Below are 25,043 nucleotides of genomic sequence, written 5' to 3' on the forward strand. Positions count from 1 at the left end.
AGTTATAAGAGTGGGGGGAAAGTTATAAGAGTGGGGGGAAAGTTATAAGAGTGGGGGGAAAGTTATAAGAGTGGGGGGAAAGTTATAAGAGTGGGGGGAAAGTTATAAGAGTGGGGGGAAAGTTATAAGAGTGGGGGGAAAGTTATAAGAGTGGGGGGAAAGTTATAAGAGTGGGGGGAATGATATAAAAGTGGGAAAAGACAGAGTATAAGATTAACTGGCAGGAAGCATTCTGTAGGTATAGAAAACAAGACAATAGTTTAAGAAATTAAAGCTGACAAATTATCATGGGGAAGAGAGGAATGAGAGAGAGATTCTAAAGAATTGTTTTATCCTTCATTGTATGTTGTGAACCTCTTTGGCTGCAGCAAGTAAGTATTTTGGTGCATCTGTACTTTTTAATGCATAAGCTTCATCATCTTCCAAACCAGGATGTTGTTATCTGATTGTGCAAGTGCAACCTGACCAAAGAGTTTTCTCCGTCCTTGGTACTCAACCTGCAGACATACAATCAGACATCGCGCGTATGTAACAGAGTTAAAAATTCACTTTTTATTTGGTATTTGTGAATTTAACTTCAGTGAGTTTTAAATTTAATGTTATTTTATTCACTTTTCCTGTGGAATTTGACGAAGGAGATGTGACTTTGGGTCGGCCAAAGACTCCAGGAACAAGTCTGTCGACGAATTGGTGAATACAGAGCATTTTACGAGGATGGCTCAGGCATTTTCAGGTAAAGACCAGACAGCTAAGCAGGTGGCAAGATTCCTCTAGGATCGGTATTTCTGTGTTTTGAGTTTTCCAGAAATGATCTATAGGTGTTAACTTTGAGAGTCAGCTGATAAGTGAGCTCCTTCGGGTCTCAGGTGTGAAGAAATCATACACAACCCCTTACCATCCAATGGGAAATTGGAGTGTGGAACAATTCAATTGGACCTTGGGTGGCATGATCCGTGCATTGCCCCCTGAACAGAAAGCCATCTGCCCGTGATGATTGGAAACTCTGACATTCATGTATAACTGTATAGCTTTTTACCTCGTGTTTGGCCAGGTCCTGTGCCTACCTGTCGATGCTCTCTTTCAGTACTGTCCCTCATGACTCTGATGTAACAAGTTATGCTAAGTTGTGGCATGTCTCACTAATGATCTGAAAGGAGCAATGGTGATTGTCCAAGACCGTGCTACAAAAAAAAAGCAGAGTAGACATGCTCAGCTGTACAACAGAAAAGTTAAGGGATCCAAAATTGGAATCGGTGACAGAGTGCTCTTGGCCAATAGGAAGGAAAGAGGTAAGAAGAAACTTGCTGACTGATAGAATTCAATCATCTGCATTGTAGTGGACGTGAACACAGAGATGCACACATACAGGATCCACGACACAATCACTGGTCAGGAGAAGATGACCCTCAGGAACCTGCTGAAGCTGGCCATATTCCATGGGAAATGTCTGACCTTGCCCCATTCATGACTGTTACAGAATTCTCAGCTCCAGAAGCTGATGAAGATTGTGGGGCAGGAGAAACCTTGTTTGAGAGGGGGAATGAGACTTCTTGGGTTGCCAGTGAAAGGTTTGATGCTGAAAGTGGCAGGAACTCACCTGTGACTGTGGGAAGGGGGACAAGGCCCCTCAACTAATCTGGAGCCTGTGGACTATAGAATGGATTACACAGTTGTTTGTACCAAGTCTATCAGGGGTGTAAGTTGTTGCCTTATCAGATATGACCTCTGACACCCAGGACACCTCAGTCTCACCTGGAAGCCACGTGACAGATCAGTCTTGTAATTTTAGCCCTGTGACAGCCATGAATGTTCCAACGCATGAGGCAGCCAAATCCTGCTTTCAACACCATGACACACAGTCAGACAATACATCGGATGCTCTGGATACTGTTGATCAGACCTCACCCACGCAGAGAGGTCATTTTAATGCACAAACACCGGTCAGGTCAAGATTTGGTTGCCTAGTCAAACCTGTGAACAGGCTCATACAAGCCATGTCCAGGCAGGATGTTGTTCAGGACAAGTTCAATTTAAGTCTGTTTGCAAATCTGTGTTCCAGGCTTTTGCAAACTAAAACCTTATTCAGATGGCCTGTAGGTTAGAAAGTTTTTGTATTGGTAAAATGTACCACTGTTTCATTTTCTTCTCTGTCCTAGGTCTGCACTACACTGTGCTAGGGTCTTATGGGATCCACAAGGCACCCTGTTACCAGTTGCTCTATTGAGGGATAAGTGCTGCTCTCATACCACTTCATCCTTCTGAGCTACTTTTGGTGTTAGTTTTCTTAATGCTGACCCTTTGGAAATGATCAGTTGTAGTATTTTCTTTGGTGCGTTTTGCCTTCTGGGTGCTCATATTTGATTAAAATTCAGTGGGGGTAGATGTAACAGTTAAAATGCACTTTATTAATTCTTATTCCCAACTTGTCTGTTATCAATCTTAATGCATATTGTTCATTGTTAATATTATTAAATTGTACAGCTGATTTTGTATTGTTTTAACTGTCAATGTACGTTTTGTGGATGCTTTCATTTAACTATTTTTGGCGCCACTGTATTTCGGCAGGTCATGTGGCCAACATAGCATCACAGAGATTTCTTAGTGTAAATTCTGCTATCCTGCATGCTTAGGAGCAGAGGTGCAGGAAAAAAAAGACCAGAAGGCAATTGATGCGTTATAGTGTCTTTTGCAGCTATGTATTTTCCTTGTTAAATGTTTTAATTTTTGTGGTCTCTGTTCAGTCATTTAGCCCCATGAAGTTTTTTTAAACTTGCCCCACTGGGTGTCACTCTTTTCACTTTGGAGTATAGATTTTCAGGGTTTGAGAAGACTTAGTTGAAGTGTTTGCCTGTCAATCTTAATAGCTCTCAGCTAATGCTGAGTTGACTGCATACACAAGTGTTAAAATAAAGTATCAGTGTGCATTTTGAGAAAAAGAATGAAAGTGCACAGGGCCGTTTTGCACTGCTGAGGGAGCAGAGGTGCAGGAAGAAAGACCAGAAGGCAATTGATATTGTCTTCTGCAGGGAGCGAATAAATGCTGGAAAACAATTCCTTGAGTTGTCCCTTTTCCTATGCCCTATCCTAAGCTTGTTACACATAGAAACAATACATATACAGGACAAGTATACATATATACAAATAAATATTGTTTTGTAAATATGGTCAGTGTGAGCAGTTCCTTTGGTCGTTCAGGATTCTCACTGTCCATGGGAAGAAGCTCTTTCTCAGCCTGGTGGTGCTGGCTCTGATCCTCCTGTATCTCTTTCCCAATGGGAGCAGCTGAAAGATGCTGTGTGCGAGGTGGAAAGAGCCCTCAACAATTTGCATGCCCTTTACAGACAATAATCCCGGTAGATCTGTGAATTGACTTCCGATCTATTTGTCTGCAGTAAACCGTACTTCACTGACGCCCTCGATAGAGCTCCTGTTGAAATTTGACATGAAGGTGAATGATGGAATTCAGCTTGAGGAGGGGTATGAAGCAAATTACAGGGGGGTATTGTGCTGAACCCCTTGAACTGATGTCCTCCATTCAAGGCACTTAAATGAAATGGGAGCAGAGATAGTAAATGAATTGATTGCAATCTACCAAAAATTCTTCAATACTGGAAGAGTTCAGTCGATTTGAAAAACCAAAAAAAATTAAGCCAGCTATTCAACATAGATAAATGAGTTAGCAGGTTGCGACATAAAGACTTTGCAAAAGGATATAAATGTATTAAGTTAGTAGATGGAGTATAATATGGCAAAATGTGAGGTTATCCTCTTTGGAAGGTAGAATGAAAAATAATTATTTTAATGAGGTGAAACAAGAAATGTTGTGGAAGAAAGGAATCTAATGAATGAAACTCAAAGGGCTGGCATGCAGTGAAATATTTGACAGAAAGTTGACCTTTATTCCATGGAATATGAATGATAAAAGGAGGAAACCTTTAATGCAAATTTACAAAGCACTCATAAAGATTGCATGCACTTTGGATGCTATGAAAATAAAGTTGGGTTGGTGTTCTCCAAGAACTGCATTCCATTCTTATAATTTCTCTCCCTCTCACAACTGTACTGAAATGACGAGTGCATCAGTTTTTCTGACATGTCCTTCTATTTTGGATTCCCTCTCCATTATTGTTCACAAAACTCTCAACAGTGTTCCATTTCAAACGTGTTTGATCTTACACAATCTCTTCTCGCTCAGGAAAAAGACAGGGAATCGTGTTCTCACCTTTTGCCCACCATCTTCCACATCCAGCTTGTCATACTCCATAACTTACAACACCTCCAAAGTGCCTCCACCATCAGACACATCATCTCCTGCCCTTCTCTTCTGCTTCCTCCTTGTATTTCTATCAGGAGCCTTTATACCATGTTTGGACATCTTTCCATGCAACTAGAGGGATGACTTCCTCATTTCCCTTCATCCAAGAATTAAAATATTCCTTCCATGTGAAACAGTATTCCATTTCACTTTTTCCAATATAATCAAGTGTACTTGGTATTGATTATATGGCCTTTGCATCAGATTAAACCAAAATGTAGAAATGCAGGGTAATTTGTCAATGTTGAGTGGTGGAAAAATGTTGGTGCAAAAGGAGAACCAGATTAAAAAAAAACAATCTGCTGCAGGAAGTCAGCGGGTCAAGCAACATCAGAGAGAGAGAGAGGAAACAAATGGACAGTGTTTTGGGCTGGAACCCTTCATCTTAGCATTCAGGTAAAACAAGCAATTAGAAACACAAATTTGGTCTTTATTGAAAGAGGATTTGAATACAAGAACAAATAAATCTTACTGCAATCAAAAAGAGCACTTGAACACTGTTTGCAGATTCGATTTCCCCCTACTCATCAAAGGATACAACTGTAATGGAAGGTGTGAAATGAAGAATCAACAGATTAATTCCTAGAATGATGGGCATGTTTGCCCTGCAAGGACAAGTTAATCAGATTGTGCTTACACTTATCAAGGTTTAGGAAAATTAGAGGTTATCTCATTGAACAAAGTTCTTATATGGCTCAATGGCGTGGATGTAGGGATGTTGCTTCATCTCACTCGGGTAGAATCAAGGATCGTATTCTCAAAGTTAGCAATTCATGATGAATGAAACAAAAAAAAAACAGTATTTGGAATTCTCTACAAAATATCTATGGAATCTGTTATTGAGCATATTCAGTCCTGGGATGGATGGATTTTTGGACATGAATGGAATAGAAATAGTATGCATGGACAGGGGTAGTGGTGAAGGCTGGTACAATAGGGACATTTAAATGACTCTTAGATAGGCACATGATGTTCAAAATATAGAAGGTTGTGCACGTGAGATAGGGGAAATTATATTGTTGAGGACTAAGTCACTGGTCAGCACAGCAATGTGGGCTGAAGGGACTGAGCTTGAATGTTTTATGTTCCATGTTCCAAATGGGTTTAGTACAGGAAACAGAGATAATGATCTTGTTGAATAGAGGAACAAAAACAAGGAGCTGAATAATTGATCCCTGCTTCCGGATCTATTTCTCTTATTCTTTATCTGAGTCATTGATTATTTTCATGAATCTTGACCTTTATATGGCCTTGTATCTGGCATACATCAGATACAAGATGCCCTGACCCTAACAGTTCGTTTTTACAACATTTGCATGAAAATATCAATAAGAAAATAAGCAGGTTATCTGGATCATCTTAAGGCAAAGCAATTAATATTTGGGCAATGCAATACAAAATTAAAATTTAATATGGGTCACAAACATCAATCTTGTAGTTTGAATTATTTTATTTATATAATACTGCCGAGAGAAATTAAAGACAATTACAGAAGTTTGCATTTGTCATGCAACAGCAGAATTTAAATTTATGTGAAAATAAATTTCAACTATCAGGATGACTCTGTGAATAGTCAAATTTGAACAATGTGCACAACAAATTAACATGAAAGTATATATCCCTGTTGCCTGAATAAGATTTAACTGCTTGGTATTTGTTCTTTTCTTACAAGCAGGGATGACATCAGTAGTGCAATATAGTCCAAAAAATAAGTTCTTGGGAGATCAAGTGGTTAGTTAATGACTAAAGGTAACAGTTTTCTGGCTTGATGACTTTTTAAAATACAACTAAATTTGCCATTTAATGCAGCAAAATATCATTCTCCACTGTAGGCCTCCATATATTTCTGGTATGGAGAAACACAATAAATCATAAAAATAGCAGGAGTGACTAGTAACAATTTATTTTTGCCATCCTAGCGTGTCTGAAAACGAAATAAGGTTCACGTGAATACAGAACAAGTTTCATAAAATAATAGACCAATCAAAAGATGCCACAACTAAATATCAAGCAAAGTCTTATAATCAGCTTAAATAGAGATTTTACTATTCACCCAGTGCAATTTAGTTTATTTCTGCTTATTTATGATTTTTGCAGAAAAAAAATCAAAGACAACCACAATGTATTATTACTGTTTTATCACTCAAAAAATGACTTGTGGTAATAATTTGATCTTGTGCTTTCTTCCCTTCCAGATTGGACATGTAAAAACACCAAAGCTCTTTGGAAAGTTGCTTCATTCTGTAAAACAAAGTGAAACAATATTTGTTTTTACAGCCTTATTGCTTACATGCATCAGTTTATTAAAATGTTGTTGGAGTAAAATATATTTTAAATTGTAAAGGAATTTGGCAACCAAAACAAATTATTTGAGAAAGGTCTTAAAGCTGTACTGAAACAAAGTTCGGTAATACATTTTCTGCTCCTTTCTGATTGGCATTAAGTTCAGTTTAAGCAAATGGAAAAAAAAAGCTAATTACAGTACAATTCCGATTATCTGAAATGATTGGGACCGCGCCTATATTGGATAAACATTTTTTTTTTGGATAATTGGTCAGTGTTTTAAAAACCGCCCAGTTGTAACAGCAAATCACTTGTATCAAATGTTTAAACAACAAGAGTAGAGTCCATCAAATTCGAGAATCCTGGACACACAATATCTCCTCTCTTATTAGGAAGGCGCACTTCCTGAGATGGGCAAGGCTACTAGCCAACATCATGCCAACCTTCTAATGGAGCTCTATCGAGAGCATCCTAGCTGGCTACATTACAGTGTGGTATGATTGATGTAGAGCAGTGGTTCCCAACCTTTTTCTTTCCACTCACCTTAAGAAATCCCTTACTAATCACAGAACACCTGTGGCATAAGGAATACTTAAAGTGGTATGTGAGTGGAAAAAGGTTGGGAACCACTGATGTTGAGCATTGGATAGGAGCTCAATTCACAGGACCATAAGAGCAGCAGGGAGGATCGCTGGGGTCTCCCTCCCCCCTCCCATCCCCCCATTGGCATGATCTACCGGGATCGTTGTTTGAAGAGGGCTCACAAAATAGTTGAAGAACTCTACCACCCCACACACAGCATCTTTCCTGTTGGGAAAGAGGTACAGGAGTATCAGACCCAGAACCACCTGGCTGAGAAACAGCTTGTCCCCACAGGCAGTGAGACTGCTGAACAACTGAAATGAACTGCTTATATGAACCCTCCAAGCCTATTATTTATTAAACAATATTTTATTTATCTGTTATATATGTATCATTTGTCTGGATGTGTGTTCGCATCTTTTTTCATTGAGGACCGAAGAACACAGACTCGTCAGGTTGTACTTGTACAATCGTATGATAATAAACTTGAACATCTCGAGCAGTAATTCTCAAACTTTTTCTTTTCATTCACATGCCACTTTAAGTAATCCCTATGCCATAGGTGCTCTATGATTAGAAAGGGATTTCTTAAGGTGGTATGTGGGTGGAAAGAAACAGTTTGAAAACCACTGTTTTAATCGTACCGAATTGACTCCTTATGTGCATGGTTTCATAACTCCAAAGGAAATGGGCCAATGACAATTTTTCTCAAACAAAATATTTCAGTAAAAAGAGCAGTGATTCTCAATCTTCCCTTCCCAGTCACATACCACCTTAAGAAATCGCTTACTAATCACAGAGCACTGATGGCATAGGGATTACTTAAAGTGGTATGTAAGTGGAAAGAAAAAGGTTGAGAACCTCTGATCTAGAGTGAGGTGGATAGGTAATACTTGACTCTGGTCTTGCATATTCTGTCTGTGACTAGGGGTTAAATCTCAGCATCTTAGCTGGTATTTCCAGTCTGTGCTCTCCCATTTTTAATTTGATATAAATTAAAATCAAAATTGAAAGAGCATCAAACTACAACATAAAATTCTAAGTCATTCCAACCTGAACCATGATCAATGTCCATGAATGGGTCAATAATCAGCCAATAATGTTTGGCAGGACCAGCAACCTAAGCTAGAATCTGCCATTGGCTGCAAGGAATCTGTATGTTCTCCCTGTGACCATGTGTGTTTTGTGAGTGCTCTGCTTTCTTCCCATGCTCCAAAGACATACATGTTAGTAGGTAAATTGATCACAAGAGTGTAATTGGGTAGTAATGAGCATGTGGGCCGGAAGGACTTGATACCATTCTGTATCTTTAATTTTTATTGTGAAAAAATCTAGGGATTGTTCCATAATTAAAAAAATAGTTGGAGTTGTCAGTCCACAATTAAAAGTACACTACAACTTCGATTATCCACAGTTGGATTATCTGAAATCCTCGGTTATCCAAAATTTTTTTTGGCCTGGAAGTGAAGTCACAAAAGTCAGAAATTCTCATCCAATTTTTTTTTTGGAGCCAAACTGATGTCACAGGTTTAAAAAGTTTTGGAACAACCTCTGAGAAGAATTTCGAGTTTTTGGTGTTGGACTTATTTTGTTCAGGTTGTTTTTTGTTGAGATTTAAACATTATTTCATGCTTTGAAAAGCCTTCCCTTGTTGTTCAATTATTGATACAAGTGATTTGCTGTCGCTACTGGCCGTTTTTCAAAAATGACCCGTTATCCGAAAATATCATTTATCCGAAATAGGTCTGGTCCTGACCATTTTGGATAAAGATTAAAGTACGTGTATAACATAAACCCTAGAAATAAATACTTTGAGAATGAAGAACAAACATTTGCACTTCAGGAAAGTTACAAACTATCAAATAATATATCAATTAGGATATATGATAGGATAAGCATTTGCCTTAGAGCCTTAAATTAATTATGTTACTTTATTGTGGTGATAAACAAACTGTCATTTCGAGCAAGATTCCAAAACACTTTGAGAAGCACCAGGTTCATATGGCCAACTGCAGAAGATCTACTAAACAGATCTTTTACAACATTAATATTTCTTCAAAATCTTTTTTTTTAAACATTAACTACTCCCTCATCTGGAGTGGAAATGTGATCAAATTATGTGATCTGCACCATACAACTTGGACTATGAGATTTTATTTTAATGTGACAAGACTTCATTTACTGCTGAAGACACATTCCATGACTCATGAGAGAGCCATGATATCATCTGCACTCCTATGCTACACCGATAAGAAATAAAATTTGAAATCTGTAATTACCTCTGATCGTTAACCTGGTTGAACAGACAGCTCTTCCAACTGAATTCTCTGCAATGGCCATGTATTCTCCAGTATCCTTTGGGCTTGCACAAAAGATGCAAAGAGAACAAACTCCATAGACATTCGTTGACCAAAAGTTTGCGTTGTTCATGATATTTATATTATTTTTGAACCAGGTTACATGAGGTGGTGGTTTCCCTTTAACAGCACAGCTCATGCAAATGTCAGATCCAACAGGTGCAATATGAGTCTTTAACTTCACAGTAAATTCAGGTGTGCTCATAATTTTCACATCCTTGTAGTTTGGGGATTTTAAAGTAATTGGATCTGGAAAAAAAGTATAAAAATAAAGTAATTGCAGCCTAATTACTTTGTCCTCTTCTACCCCTCCTTCATTCTTTCCCAGAGCTTTGCAATTCTTTAATCTACAAATATTTAGCCAATTAATTACTGAAAGCCACAATTGAATTTGCATCTGCCACACTTTTCAGTTTTAAAGTCTGTGAATCTTTACCCACTTAACCATAAATCTTGCAGTCCCGATTCAGTGAATGTCTTTGAGTTAGGCTTCTTCAGAAGTGTTTTGTTTCGCTAACGGGACAAAATCATGGAAAAGATTTTTAAAAATATACTATTGTGGCGGCTCACCACAAGGCAGGCGAACCGGCCACGTTTGTAAGCCACACGGCGGGGCAGCTGACAAAAATGGCGCCATCAGGGGTTTTCCTTCCTTCCAGCTCGGGGCTCAGAAACCCGCGCTTGGGGACCACGTGATGCCCGGGTGACATCAGCGCCCTCCAGCGCAGTTCTCAGCCAGGTCTGGGCTGGGAGTATAAGTGCAGCCCAGCAGCCTGCAATAAACTAGTCTGCTTACTGAGCTCAACCCGTCTGGTTGTGTGTGAGTTATTGCAAGAGCAGTGTCGCTGCCGCTACAATTGGTGACCCCGATTGGTTTAAACGTTTTTGAACCCATCATGAGCGAGCCTGAGATCAGCGCTATAGCCGTAAAACTGCCCAAATTCTGGGTTCAGGAGCCAGAGACCAGTTTCACCACCGCCAGATTTTGTCCGACACAACCAAATTCTACCATGTGGTCGCGGCCCTGGACCAGGCCACCCCCAGACGCGTGCTGCACCTTGTTCACCACCCACCCGCCGAGGACAAGTACAAGACCATCAAGCGAGTGCTTTCTGGGTCCCTCAGACTTTCCAGACACCAGCGTGCCGCTCGGGTGCTGCACTTCAACGCCCTGGGGAACTGATGGACAAGATGCTTGCGCTCATAGGTGAGCACACCAAGTGGCCACTTTTCGAGTGCATCTTCCTCAAACATATGCCCAGGGACTTTTGCCCGCTGCTGGTTCAGGAGAGCTTCACTGACCCGAGGAAGGCACAAGAGCTATGTCTTCCACGATTCTCGGAAGGCTCAGTGGTCCAGCAGATCATGAGGCACAGGCACGACCATGTCAAGCCCGCCCCTAGCACTGTGGTAGAGCACCCGGCCCCTGCAGGGTCCCCCAAGTGCATAACCAAGTTCACAGTATCCGCTTCAGGCCTCTGGTTTTACCACCAGCACTGGGGAGCCAAGACCCGGAATGTCGTCAGCCCTGCTCGTTCCAGGGAAACGACCAGGCTGGCCGCTGTTAATGGCTGTGGTGGCTGGCCAAGGACACAGCCTTCTCTACCTGCGGGACTCAGTCGGCGGCCTGCGGTTCCTCATTGTTATTGGAGCCCAGATCAGTGTCATCCCAGCCACGGCCATCGAATCCAGGAACTGACATCGTGAACCTCCCCTCAGTGTAAACGTATGAAGACAAAACAGTCCACTTCCAGATCGACCAACAGAATTTTGCGTGGAGGTTGACCGTCTTATCACTCCCGACTGCCATCTTGGGTGCAGACTTGCTTTTCGCACACTGGCTTCTGGTGGACATTCGAGGTAGGTGCCTGGTGGATGCCCGTACCTTCCAAGCTATTCACCTCCATGCCGCCCACTCGGAGCAACCGCAGATGGCCACGATCAGCACACCCAGAGACGAGTTCCAGCAGATCCTGGACGAGTTCTCAACACTCCTCAAGCCACAGTTCTCCGCTGCCTCGCTGTGCCATTTGGTGTTCCACCACATCCCCACCCAGGGCCCGTTGGTTCATGCCAAGGCACGCCGGATCCCGCCTGACAAGCTCCAAGTAGCGAAGGAGGAGTTTTCGCACCTGTTGGAGCTGGGGATCATTCAGCAGTCCGACAGCCTGTGGGCCTCACCCCTCCACCTGGTCCCGAAAGCCTCCAGCGGCTGGCGTCCCTGCGGAAACTATCGATGGCTCAATGAGGCAACTGTCCCTGACCGTTACCCCATCCCTCACATCCAGGACTTTACGGCCAACCTGCACAGCGCAAGGGTTTTCTCCAAGGTTGACCTGGTGCGTGGATATCACCAGATCCCCATGCACCCACTGCCAGATGTCCAAGGTGCATAGGCAAACAAGGGCGCCCTTACAGGAGTTCGAGCACGTCCGGGAACGTTCACATTCACGTGGACATTGTCGGGCCCTTCCCTGTTTCCCGGGGCAACCGTTTACCTGTTTATGGTGGTGGACCGCACCACTCGCTGGCCTGAGGCGATCCCGATGCCAGATGCCTCTACCAACTCCTGCTTCCGAGCCCTGTTGCATGGTTGGGTCGCCTGGTTCGGCGTCCCGGCTCACTTCACCAGCGATCGAGGCACCCAGTTCACATCTGCGCTCTGGGCACAGCTCGCCAATAGGTTGGGGATACAGCTACCCTGCACCATGGCCTACCACCCGCAGGCCAATGTACTGGTCGAACATCTGCACCGCCACCTTAAGTCAGTGCTCATGGCCCGCCTCACCGGTCCCGACTGGATGGACGAACTGCTTTGGGTGCTCCTAGTCATCCGCTCCACACCCAAGGAAGATATGCAGGTGTCATCAGCTGAGCTGGTCTACGGTGTGCCGCTGGCACTACCTGGTGAGTTCATCAACGCACCTCACAATCCCCAGCGGTCACAGCATGAACTACTTCCTCACCTCAGGGCACACTTCGAACCCCCACTGCCGCCCAGGCATGGCACCCGCCTGACTCTCGTTCCTGGCAAGCTGCTTTCCGCGGAGTTCATTTTTGTTCGGCGCGGCCCGACCGCGGCACCTCTTCTGTGACAGTACCAGGGGCCGTACAGGGTTATACAGCATTCCGGCTCGATGTTTACGCTGGACTTAGGCGGCAGGCATGTGGTGTTTACCATGGACAGGCTGAAGCCAGCGCACCTTGATCCCACCGAGCCCGTGGTAGTTGCCCAAGCTAAGAAGCAAGGCCGCCTGGCAAAAAGGACATTGGCGCCGGTTCTGGGAGGGGGGGGGGTGCTGTGTGGTGGCTCACCATAAGGCAGGCGAACCGGTCCCACTTGTAAGCCATGCGGCGGGGCAGCCGACCCAAATGGCACCGTCAAGGGTTTCCCTTCCTTCCAGCTCGGGTCTCAGAAACCCGCACTTGGGGACCACGTGACGTCAGCGCCCTCCAGCGCAGTTCTCAGCCAGATCCAGGCTGGGAGTTTAAATGCAGCCCAGCAGCCTGCAATAAACTAGTCTGCTCACTGAGCTCAACCCGTCAGGTTATGTGTGTTATTGCAGGAGCATGGTAGCTGCCGCTACACTATATTATTTAATCTCAGAGAGAGGTATATGCATATCAGGGACATCTTTCAAATTTTGTTCTTGTTTTTAAACCAAGTGGATTTTTGATGACTGATCTCTCTAGAAACCCATCTCCCTGGATATATCAGTCGGAAACAAAAATTTGGTTTTATTGAAGTTAATGGAACAAATTTAAAAAAAAAAACAGGACAGAAAAATCATTCCATTTCAATAGTACTGAACTACTAAACATGGGTGGCATGGTTAGCACAATGCCTTTACAGCGTCAGTGATCAGGACCCGGGTTCGAATCCCATGCTGTCTATAAGGAGTTTGTACATTCTACCCATGTTTTGGTGGGTTTTCCCTGGGGGCTCCGGTCTCCTTCCACCATTCAAAACATACCGGGGATGTAGATTAATTGGGTGGTACAGACTCGTTGGCCGAAATAGCCTGTTACCATGCTGTATGTCTAAATTTTTAAAAAAAATGACAATATAACAATGGTTAAGGAACTGTATTGCACTGAATTTATAGGCAATCTCTTCCATATAAGTTATGTTTGAGATTCTGCTTATTTTAAATATGGAGAAATACTTCCACTCATTTGCTTCAAATGCAAAATTTAAATCCAAAAACTCTGTTTTAGGTGTTGCAACAATTAGCAAAACCTAAAATGGTTTCGACAGTTGCATACCTCTTTGCTTCATAATACACCATGGCTCTTGTGAGTCTGAAGATTCACTGTAACCTAAATCATTTTTGGCCAGAACTCTGAAGTAGTATTTACGGCCCGGAAGCACATTTATGACCGTAAAAGCATTGTTAAAGATGTTATCACCCACGGTATGCCATATTTGTCGGCTTGAATCCCTCTTCTTGACAACATAATGGAGGTGATCATCAAGAGGCTCATCTTTGGATGGTTCCCAAGAAACGGTCACTGTGTTTGGGACATTTTCATTCAGTGTCACCAGACCTGGAGGTTTAGGGATAGCTGTGGAATGACAGAAGATGGAGAGTTGTAGAAGCACAGAAAGTATTGGAGTATTTAATTATTTGTGTCTCATAACATTCTTCATGCGAGCTATAGAAAATCCGCAATTACTTATGTCTACCCCTCATGACTAACAAAGACAAGAAAGGTAAGGTAAGCCTCAATTTATTTTTTCAATTCAAATGAGTGCTGTGCCATTCCTTCAGGATGAATGAGGCACTCTTGGGAATTTACATGAATTGCCCACATTTGCAGGTCTTGAGGGAGGCTTTTAAATTAAGCCAATTTCTTGTGGATGAAAATATACTGAAAGATTGTTTTAAATTGTAAAATGTATGCTTTGCATTAATGTACTAAGCTTCAGATAATATAATTAGAACATGTTAATGCATGTAAAGATAAATTCTGTGATAGAGATCGATACAGTTACCAAAATATTTTTTTTTTGCAACATGAGGTGATTGAGCTAAATGACACGTGTGCGAGTGCATTAACATGAGAGCAGACAGACGACCTCAATCAGCATGCTGCCGTGATCTGATACCAGTGCTTTCATTTTGGAACTAATCATTTGCCCAATGCCCATCCTTAAATAAATATGGGTCAACATCTATTTAGCATCCTAAATTGTTCTCTCACTTGCAAAAATTAAATGAAATCAATGACTACTCATAGGTTAGTCACTAAATGATTTGTAATTGCTGCCAAATTTACACAAGTACTTGTGTGCTTTCTGCAGTAGTTTCAAATCACAGTAAAATCCTCGTTGTCCAGAAATCAAGCAACTAGCAGGCTCAGGCAACAGGGAAAAAAAATTGTGGAAAATAAATAGGTTAAAAAAAAAATACAAAAGTTTAAAATTGCTTGCCCTCGTGGTGAATTTGCTCATCACCCAACACTCACTCTCAACTAAATTCACTTATTCGGCATCTACCAATCCCCATAGGTGCCAAATGCAGGGGGTTTTACTGTATATAAATCCACTGGTCTGACAGGTGGATGATTATTGCAGACTTGGGGCTCTGCATTAACCAGTTGCTCCCATGCCTGGACCATTATTGGGTATATCCAGAGAGTTGGACTGCAGGATAAGCTGAAAATAGCAGGACAAAAGGTGGCAATCAACCTTCTGCAAGAAGCTAAATCCACCAGGCCTATCAGGAAACGATTCTCCAATCTAAACCTCAGAGACGAGAAAAAAACATTTGTTTCATCTGTGCCTTCACGAGGAAGTCATTAGGGAAATGTTGCAGCTACTGTGGTGGTACACCACTGGCCTACTGCAGGGGGAAACCTCTGTACCTGCAGGAGTGTAAGTGGACACGACAACACCTGGCCAGGTGTCAATCAGTCAGCCTGAATGGATCAAGGGGCCAGGTGTCAATCACCCTCTGGGATATAAGCCTGCATCGGTCTCCTGAGGCCTCACTCAGAGTTGCTGCAGCCACAGCCAGCCTGGCTCTGTGAAAGTCTTTGTGGATTAAATTGTGGTGCACTGTTAGCTTGTTGTTCAGTCTTTATCTTTGTGTGTGTCTGATTCTGGCTAACAGTGCACCACAGCTACCACTGACAATGAATACATGTACATCAGGCTCCTTCTATTGGACATACTTGCAACATTTAATTGTGATGTAAAAGGGAGGTCATTCACAGAATCTGACCATTCACTGTTCAATAAACTTAAAGCCTCATAGGGATGCTCGGCACAGAAATAGGCCTGTGTCCATGCTGACTACTTTGCTCATCTACACTGATCTCATTTGCCTGCACTATAACCAAATCATTCTCTGCTTTGCCCATTTTCGTGCTTGTTTAAACACAGTGACCACCACTTTCTTTGGCAGTGAGTTCCAGATATCAACGGGACAAAAAAAAATCTTGCCTCTCAGATCCCCTTTAAAACTTCTTCCTCCTCCCCTCTTCAAACCATCCCCTCTTCTTTTTGATCATCTCACCATGGGGAAGAAAACCCAAATATCTTGCCAAACTACACTTATAATTTTCTTGGATCATTGCAACCTGGCTCTTTGAACTGCACATACTATTAAACACCAGGGTCAGTTTCACTGTCTTGAGTGCATCTACGCATTAACATCTGCAGGTCGAATACCACTTGAATTGAAAGTTCTGAAATCCGAAATCTATAAAGTCCAAAACTTTTTGAGTACCATCATGACACCACAAATGGGTTCCAGTTTGTTACCAACCATCGTCACTGCCAGTCCTACAAGCCTTACTCACTTTTTTTTTGCCATACTGCAGAAATTCTAGTATTTGGTGCTGCATTTATCATTTGTGAGCAGAGATCTTTTTCTTTGGAAAGTTCAAAACATTATTCACATTATTAAACACGTTATTACCAAATTGGAAACACTTCTGGTCCTATGCCAGATTAAGCAAGTTTCTCACTTGAAATGGCATTTGGACTTGAAGTGAATTTCCTTCTTTCACAATCATAAAACTTTTAACAGAATCATGCAATCTGAACTTGGGTGATACTGAAATATAAAAGGAGAAAAGGCATAAATTTATAGAATCAGAAGAGAATACAAGTTTGTGGAATTAATGACTTGGTGCATCCTCAAATATCTTGGGACTTTTCTTTAAATCAGATTAGAAACTACAAAATAAATGCAACTTGTTGGTGCTCATCCCTTCATTTTTCACAATACATTGCTATGCCTAAATTGATAAGCAAATTTCCATAAACACCAACAGCGAACAGGGTTTAAAAGAAGCTATAAAATGGGTAGAATATCTTGAGATTAAAAAATTAGCTCTGTAAATATGTTCTTTATTTCATTGATGCAAGTCGGGATGCTCTAGTTTTAATATGTACAAATGAAAGATGATTAAGTACCTGTAGCTCTCATCTCAAAACTAAATGAATCTTGTCCAAAAGGATTCTTCAGTGTTATGGAATAAATTCCAGAGTCACATCTTTGACAGGCAGGAATAAAAAGCTGTGTTCTATCATTGGTAATGGTTACAGTCGCTGGTTTTGACAATGGTAATCCATCTTTGAGCCAGATTACTTCAGGAGGAGGTGATGCCTAAAAAGTAAATAACAAGATCATTAAATTTGCAAATTATAATCAAAATAGGAAGAAATATATCCGATGAAGAAAATTTCTCACTTGAAATGGCATTTGGACTTGAAGTGAATTTCCTTCTTTCACAATCATAAAACTTTTAACAGAATCATCCAATCTGAACTTGGGTGATACTGAAATATAAAAGGGGAAAAGGCATAAATTTATAGAATCAGAGAACACAAGTCTATGGAATTAATGATATAGTTAATGTTTCACTCCATAATAGACACTGTGTAATGAATTAGGCTTTTATAATGTAAATTTGGTTTTGGTTCTATGAGTTCACGACTGGTATCGAAGAGAATTAATAAATATTTATTTTTAAAATATTTTTATTGATTTTAACATAAAAATCCTACATACAAATTATTCTAATAAAACATAATAGGTCATATCACATACATATCACAAATTAATATCAAAGTAAATCAAAAACCTATCTATATTTGTTTATTTAACAGTATTTCTTTAAAATAATTCTGGACCGGGAATAAGTAAACTGCATTAGGCAATCCCTTGATCTAAGCAAAGGGTAAATTCAGTCTAATTTAACAATATGATCTATGACAACCATAATTAAACCTATATTTAACAAGTTAAAAAAAGAAAACAAAATTTATATTTAAAATAATAAATATAGAAATCTATATTAAATATAATAAATATTTAAGAGCAAAATAAAAGCTTTTACTCTTCCAATGTCTTAGCCATGATTTATCAATTATCATATAGGTTACATTATCATTTATTGGACTGTATAATTGTTCTATACTATAGAACTGGAGCAATTTAATTGCCATATATGTCTCCCAAATAGATTTCAAAATTTTTGATGGTCAGGATATCTGGGAATATGAGAGGTGACAGAAGCAAGAAACATATTGGATAATGAAATCAGGCCAATAACGGTCATGGGAGTTGGCAAATAATTGGCAGGAAAGAAACATACTATAACTAGGTCAAGTGAAAAAATAGAAAATAATAATTACAAGCAACTGATGAAGGTGATCGACAAGTAAAAAGTCGGGTTTCTGCAAGATAAGAAGAGCTCTGTGGAAAAATAGTACTTTGCGGAATATAAACTGAACTGAATGGCTAGCAAAAAAAAAAGTTCTTGATCTTCAGATGTAAATCTGATTTTAAAAATGTTTGTTTTAAACAGAGGGTAGAATTGGTAGGATTGACATGATAAACTGAATAGCCTGTTTCCATGCTGTATGTCTCTTATAAGTCAAAGGATATCGTGCACACCGTGCGTGCCTTCTAATTCTAGGCACTTACCTGGTTTATTTTAGATCTCTCTCGAAGCATAATATTATTGTTCTATATTCAAGGGCGATGAATCATTGTAGCAAAACAGAGAGACTTTAATCAGAAATATATTTACCTGGTGGTGGCATGGCAAGGACATAATTGTCCAACTCTAACGACTCCCCCATTCCACCGTCATTGACCGATCTCACCCGCAAAGAAAGCATCTCCATTGGTTTTAAATTCTTGATCGTATATGAAGTCAGTCCCACAGGAAAAGCATTGCATCTGGTCCAACTTGTATTTCCAGAAGATTTCATTTCGACAACATAACCTTTTGCTACTTCATTGACCTGGTATGCTGGTGGAGTCCATGCTAGAGATATGGTTGAATAGGTGGAGTCTGTCACTCTGAGATCTCTCACAGTCCCAGGTGGCCCTGCACACAGAAATAAATGTGCAATGATCAAGATAGGTCTCTTCTGTAATTAACTCATTTATTTAATGCAATTACAAAATCAAAAACAGAGCAGATAACTTCATATTTTCCCCACATGAGAGTTTCTTGTCCTCACCCATTCACAACCCATCGATAACCCCTCTGAAGCCTCTTTGAATTCTCCTCACAAACACTTCTGCAACCCACATTTGTATTGTCAGCAAACGTGGATATTTTAACATCTCAGGCATAATTGCAATTGTTGTAAATCTGAAATTAAATCAGATAATGTTGAAAATACTCAACGGGCACCATCTCCAGAGAGAGAAATAGAGTTCATATTTTACATTGAAGATCCTTCAAAACTGGAGAAAAGAGAAAACTGGTTAGTTCTAAGATGCAAAAAGGGTAGAGGAGAAATGGTTGAAACAAACAGAAAATCTTTGATAGAGTGAGACCAGGGTTTCTGAGGCGATTCTATTATTTTTAGAGCGGTACCAGAGCACGGCAGGCCCCGTTCTATTCGCTTTACACCTATGACTGTGTGGCTCGGTACGACAACAACACCATCTACAAATTCGCTGACGATATCACGGCAGTGGGTTGCATGAAAAGAGGCGATGGGTCAGCAGACAGGAGGGAGATTGAAAACTTGGCAAAATGGTGCACCGATTACAACCTCGCATTCAATGTCACCAAAACCAAGGAGCTGATTGTTGATGTCAGGAAAGGAAAGCCAGAGTTCTATGACTCAGTGACCATTGGGGGAATCAGGTGGAGAGGGTGAGCAAATGCACTAGGCACTATTGAGAACATTTAAAGCTGTCAGAGAACAGCAGCAATCATCAAGGATCCACACCACGCAACACACACTTTGTTCTCGCTGCTGCCATCAGGAAAGTAGTATAAGTGCCTCAAGACTCGCACCAACCAGGCTTAGGAACAGCTGCTACCATCCAGATGCCTCAACAACAAACTCAATCAGAGTCTCATTTCAGGAGTCACGCTTGTGCTCTTTATCGATTTTTGTTTACATTCATGATTTGTTTAAAGTTCTTTATTGATTTACACGTATAAGCTGTGGACAATTTTATTTTGCACTGAAATAAAAGAATTGGATAACTGAGGATATACAAAACAACCAGAAATCCTCATTTATCCAAATACTTTTCAGAGTCGAACTGATGTCACAGTTCGAAAAACATTCACTTGACGTGAAATTAATACGACGATTGTCCTCGTTTCAGGCAACTCCCTCCTCTCTCTCTCTTTCCATTTCTTCTTTACCATCCCATATTGACTTTTCTCTTCAACTCTCCCTCTCAAACTGCGTGCCACAGTCTCCCAGCCACAAGCGGTCAGAATCCCTTGCCCTGGTGTCATCAAGGAGAGTGGCTTCCCAAGCAGGAGCGGGACCTGAGGTGTTCTCTCCCCTCCCCTTCCTTCCTATCCACTTCTCTCCCTCCCTCTTCTCCCCTTCTTCACCCCTTCCTTCCCTATCTCCCCTCATATCCTCTTCCCTCCATCCCTCCTCGGCACACAAGTTCCCAACGCCGACTCCGAGCCCTTCCCTCGGCCTACGGCCTATGACCTCACACATAGGCCATGTGGTAGGCCTGGGGGAGGACTCAGAGTTGGGACTCCAGCGTCGGGATCTCCGGTGACCGGGGAGACTGGATCCCTCTGACTCGCCAGTGAGGGTATCATCGGCCTAGGAAGCCTCCCCGTGGCAGCGGTGGAGGTGTGTCGGGGGTCAGTGGCGACGGTTGGGTGGTCTCGGTCATCATCAGCAGAGGTTGCGACGTGTGGGGGTTTGGCGGCGGCCAGCATTTTTTTTGGTAGGAATTACTTTAACGCTTAAAACCCCTTTCCCTTCTTTGTTGTCGTTTAAACCTTGTTACAAGTGATTTGCTGTTTGCTAACTGGGCTATTTAAAAAGAAAAATCACCAGTTCTCTGGGAAAAAAATCTTTTATCCAACGTAGGCACAGTCCCAACCATTTCGGAGAGTCAGAGTTGTAACTGTATGTACTCTAACGATAATTACGAAATCACTATCTTGGAGGATCTTTCCACGAGCAACGCTCGGATGGCACCATGAAGAAAGCACATCAGTGCCTCTGCTTCGTCAGGAGTGTGCGGAGATTTGGTATGACATCGAAAAACCTGGCAAATTTCTCCAGAGGTGTTGTGGAAAGTGTGCTGACCGACTGCATCATGCTGTGGTACGGGGACACCAATACCCCTGAGTGTAAGACCCTGCAAAAGATACTGGACACAGCCCAGGCCATCACAGGCAATACCATCCCCACTATCATGGAACATTTCAGCACAGTACAGGCCATTTGGCCCGCAATGTTGTGCCAACCCATAAAAAAAGTATTGAACCCTCCCTATCCCATAACCCTCCACTTCTCTTCCTGCCTAAGAGATTTTAAATGCCCCTAATGTTTTGGCCTCTACCACCATCTCCGGCATTTTCCCATGAAACATGAGGAGGGTCACTCAGTATGGTCCTCATCAGCCGGTGTGAGTGGCAGAGGATTGAGACTGAGATCTCACTGATTAGATTTCTTATGCTTGGATGATGCACGCCAGAGGAATGAAAGGGAATAGTTATTTACCTCTCTCCCACAAAATGCTTTGAATCTTTATTTGCTGGGGTTTTTAAAAAAAAATGTTCTAAGCTCCCCTCCCCAACCCTTTTAAATGATTACTAAACAACTCCATCCCCGGTACAATTCAAGCACTAATAGTAATTCAATAAATGTGGTAAAAACTGCTATGACGCTATGATTGGCTGCTGCCAAGACCGATCCTTCCCATAGCCCTTTGCACACTCCCCATTCCACTCTGCCCTGATCAGTCAATGAGGTTCATGGCTCCTCCAGTCTATAGTTAATAAAAATCCCATCAGTTTCACAACTTCAGTCTTTTGTGATTAATGACGGTGCATCAATTTTATAAAATTGATTATAATTTTTCAAAAAAAGACATGGAACAATACCTGAAACCTGAAAACCTCAACATCGAATCTCAATCGCCTGATTGAGTATGTTTGAACTCTGGCTACGCTGTTTTGAAGACCAAAACAACTGTGATTAAAAACAAATACTTAAATAGCGTTACTTTTTTTACGTTTCCTGTTCTTCCCTGTATCCTCACAATCCCATGCAAATGAATTGGCCCAGGACCTTGCTCCACATACAATCCCTATAGGATCAGAAAGTACAATCCCTACATGAACTGCTGGGGAATATCGACAGTTTGACTTAAGGTGAAGCCTGAAAGTGAAGCAATACAATGAAATCACTGGATTAGCAGTGGATTTCAGACAGTAAATTCAGGAAATATATTTAGCATCATTGTACATTTTCATACTCAGCTGCTACCCTGCAGGTAAAGTAGACATGGAAGGACTTACTTATGGGATCCCGAGCAAATACTGAATCAGTTTCACAGCTGGGTTCTCCTGACCCCGCGGAATTCACTGCAGTCACTCGGAACTCATACTCTAGCCCTTCAACGACATTAGTGACTGTCCACTTCATATCTGTGGAAAAGAGGCCCAAAATGTCTTACAGATCATAACAATCTTAAGATGTTGAACTGATGCACTCAATGTACCATTAAAATGGATGTTGGTTCTTAATTTTTAACTTTTCAGATTCTAAGCATTCAAGTAAATATCTCCACTTTGCATGCCAGCAGCTTCTGCAAAGATAGAACAGTAAGAATAGGGAGATCTAAATGTAACAAATCATATGAGGTTTTACTTAAAGTGGGATGATTAAGTACAAAGGGTAAAACCTGAAAGTCTGTAGACACTGTGAATGAGCCTGAAATGTTGGTTATGTATCTTTATCTATGCTATATAAAGAACACTGTTTGACCTGCTGAGTTTCACCAGCCTTGTGCTTTTATTGTTAAGTTTAAATATACAGCAAATTGAACAAGACTACGGAACTTGCCTTTAATTATGGGGCCAGATGATCCTTTTGAACATGAACAGCTACTTCTATTCTAAATTCTTTTTAAAACATGCGAAAATTAAGAGGCAAGACGTTGTGGTAGCCTTAGTTGAAGGTGCATTTTTGTTCGATCAAAATAATATTTTGCTTCATCCAAAATATTTTTTAAGTGAGGGAGTTAATGAGCAGCTCTTGGTGGTACCTGACTGGCATGTTGGCTGGATTAATCTGGGACATTAAAATTCATTTTAATAGTCTAATTATAGTTTGTGGCCATTGCTATTTTTCACTGAGAAACGATGACCTGCTATGTGAAATTTTTTTAAAAGTGGCATTGCATGGAAATCTGAAATAAAAATAAAAAATGGTAGAAGCGCTCAACAGGTCAGGTAGCATCTGATAGAGAAACAGAATTAACGTTACAGGTGAGGGATCGTACAGTCAGAAAGCATTTTTTTTTCCATAGATACTGCCTAACCTGCTGAGCATTTTCATAAATTCCTGCTTTATATGTGAAATTATTTGCTAAATATTGGGGTGTCTGCAACTTGTGTTAAATGGTCAGTCATTTAGAGTAATTCTGCAAATGGTTTGTCTCTATTACCTGACAAAAGACAAAAGAGGAAAACCCCAACACCCAACCCCAACCAACAAATTTTCCGCTGCAACTGTGTCTGCCTGTCCCGCATCGGACTTGTCAGCCACAAACGAGCCTGCAGCTGACTTGGACATTTACCCCGCCATAAATCTTCGTCCGCGAAGCCAAGCCAAAGATTACCTGTAATTGGATGGTCAGTGACAACAGTCCAAGTATTGCTCCCCTTCTTGCGTTTTTCTATGATATAACCAATTAAGTTGGAACTTTCAATCTTTTTTGGGGGAGTCCATGACAATGTAATGGACTTGCTGTTTGCATTCAGAATTTTTGGTGTTGCAACAGGTCCAGGAACAGCTGCAAAATAGGCTTATCATCAGACATTATATTTAGTGGCTATCTTACTACTTTATAAAAAATGGTCAGTACTTGGTTCAGTTTTACTAGAACCCACCTCTTTTACCAACTCTGACTGTATCGGATATCAAGGCCCCACTTACACCTTCAGAATTTGCTGCCCAGACTTTGAATTTATAATTCTTTCCGGGCTCGACTTTGGAAAAAGAAAATGTTGTTTTTAACTCGTTCACTTCACCAAGTTTAGTCCATATATTTCTTCCCACCAGTTGTTTTTCTATTAAGTAGTGTTGGATAGGTTTCCCGCCATCATCCTTGGGTGGTTTCCATTTAAAGGTGATACAACTGTCAGAACTCTCCAAAACCTCTATAGGTCCCTGAGGAGCCTGTGGCTTATCTGAAAAAGACCATGAATAAAATATTCATTTCAAATTAAACTGAATATTATTTTTTATGGCATTAAAGTTAACAGGTTAAATATCAAAACTTTTAGGAGATGTCAAAGAAAATCTGGCATCTTTTAAATATTTCTGTTCAAAGGAATTTATGGAATTTTGCAACATCTGGTTGTGTATTAATTTTTGTTTACTTTAGGTATATAGCACAGTAACAGAACCTTCCGACCCACAAGTCTGAGCCACCCAAATGCATCATTCAACCTAGGTTTTGAAGGGTGGGGGAAACCAGAGCACCTGGAGGAAACCCACACAGACACAGGGAGAACATACAAAATCCCTACAGACAGTGCCAGATTCGAACCTGGGTCGCTAGCGCTGTAATAGCGTTATGCTAAATGCTGCGCGAACCATGCTGCCTTTTCTAGCCAAATTTAAAAATATTCTTTTTTTTTTAAATTCAACACACTGAATATAAAATAAAAGCACATCACTGCTCTGAAAGTTAGGGGCCCTATTATTAGTACCCTGTACTATTTAATCCTGGGATTGTCCTATGTATTATTTAAGACTCAAATATATATTTAATTTTAATTTAGACAGACAGCATGGTAACAGGCCCTTCGGCCTACAACCCCATGCTGCTCAAATAGACCCAGTTGACCTACAACCCACGTATGTTTTGAACAGTGAGAGGAAACCAGAGCCTTCAGGGAAAAGCCATGCAGACACGAGGAGAACATATAAACTCCTTACAGACAGCGTGGGATTCAAACCCTGGTCCTGATCTCTGATGCTGGAACAGCGCGGCACTAACTGCTATACTAACCATGCCGTC

The 25,043-nt window shown here is 41.2% G+C and overlaps 1 protein-coding gene across 1 annotated transcript in view; it reads right to left on the reverse strand.

Annotated features, from left to right (window-relative positions):
* Nucleotides 1–5,787: 5,787 nt before the first annotated feature.
* The window catches only part of LOC138765036 (immunoglobulin-like and fibronectin type III domain-containing protein 1), a 52,123-nt gene continuing 32,867 nt past the window's right edge, over nt 5,788–25,043 (reverse strand). The window contains exons 16-24 of the mRNA XM_069941684.1: nt 23,908–24,207; nt 23,637–23,810; nt 22,312–22,440; nt 18,586–18,888; nt 17,241–17,329; nt 16,964–17,156; nt 13,804–14,103; nt 9,460–9,786; nt 5,788–6,556 (exon numbers count right to left, since the gene is read on the reverse strand). Of these exons, the coding sequence (XP_069797785.1) occupies nt 6,552–6,556; nt 9,460–9,786; nt 13,804–14,103; nt 16,964–17,156; nt 17,241–17,329; nt 18,586–18,888; nt 22,312–22,440; nt 23,637–23,810; nt 23,908–24,207 (1,820 nt within the window). The 3' untranslated portion in view covers nt 5,788–6,551. The remainder of the gene's footprint in view (nt 6,557–9,459; nt 9,787–13,803; nt 14,104–16,963; nt 17,157–17,240; nt 17,330–18,585; nt 18,889–22,311; nt 22,441–23,636; nt 23,811–23,907; nt 24,208–25,043) is intronic.

The sequence above is a fragment of the Narcine bancroftii genome, chromosome 5, assembly GCF_036971445.1.
Source record: "Narcine bancroftii isolate sNarBan1 chromosome 5, sNarBan1.hap1, whole genome shotgun sequence".
In the NCBI taxonomy this organism is placed as follows: domain Eukaryota; kingdom Metazoa; phylum Chordata; class Chondrichthyes; order Torpediniformes; family Narcinidae; genus Narcine; species Narcine bancroftii.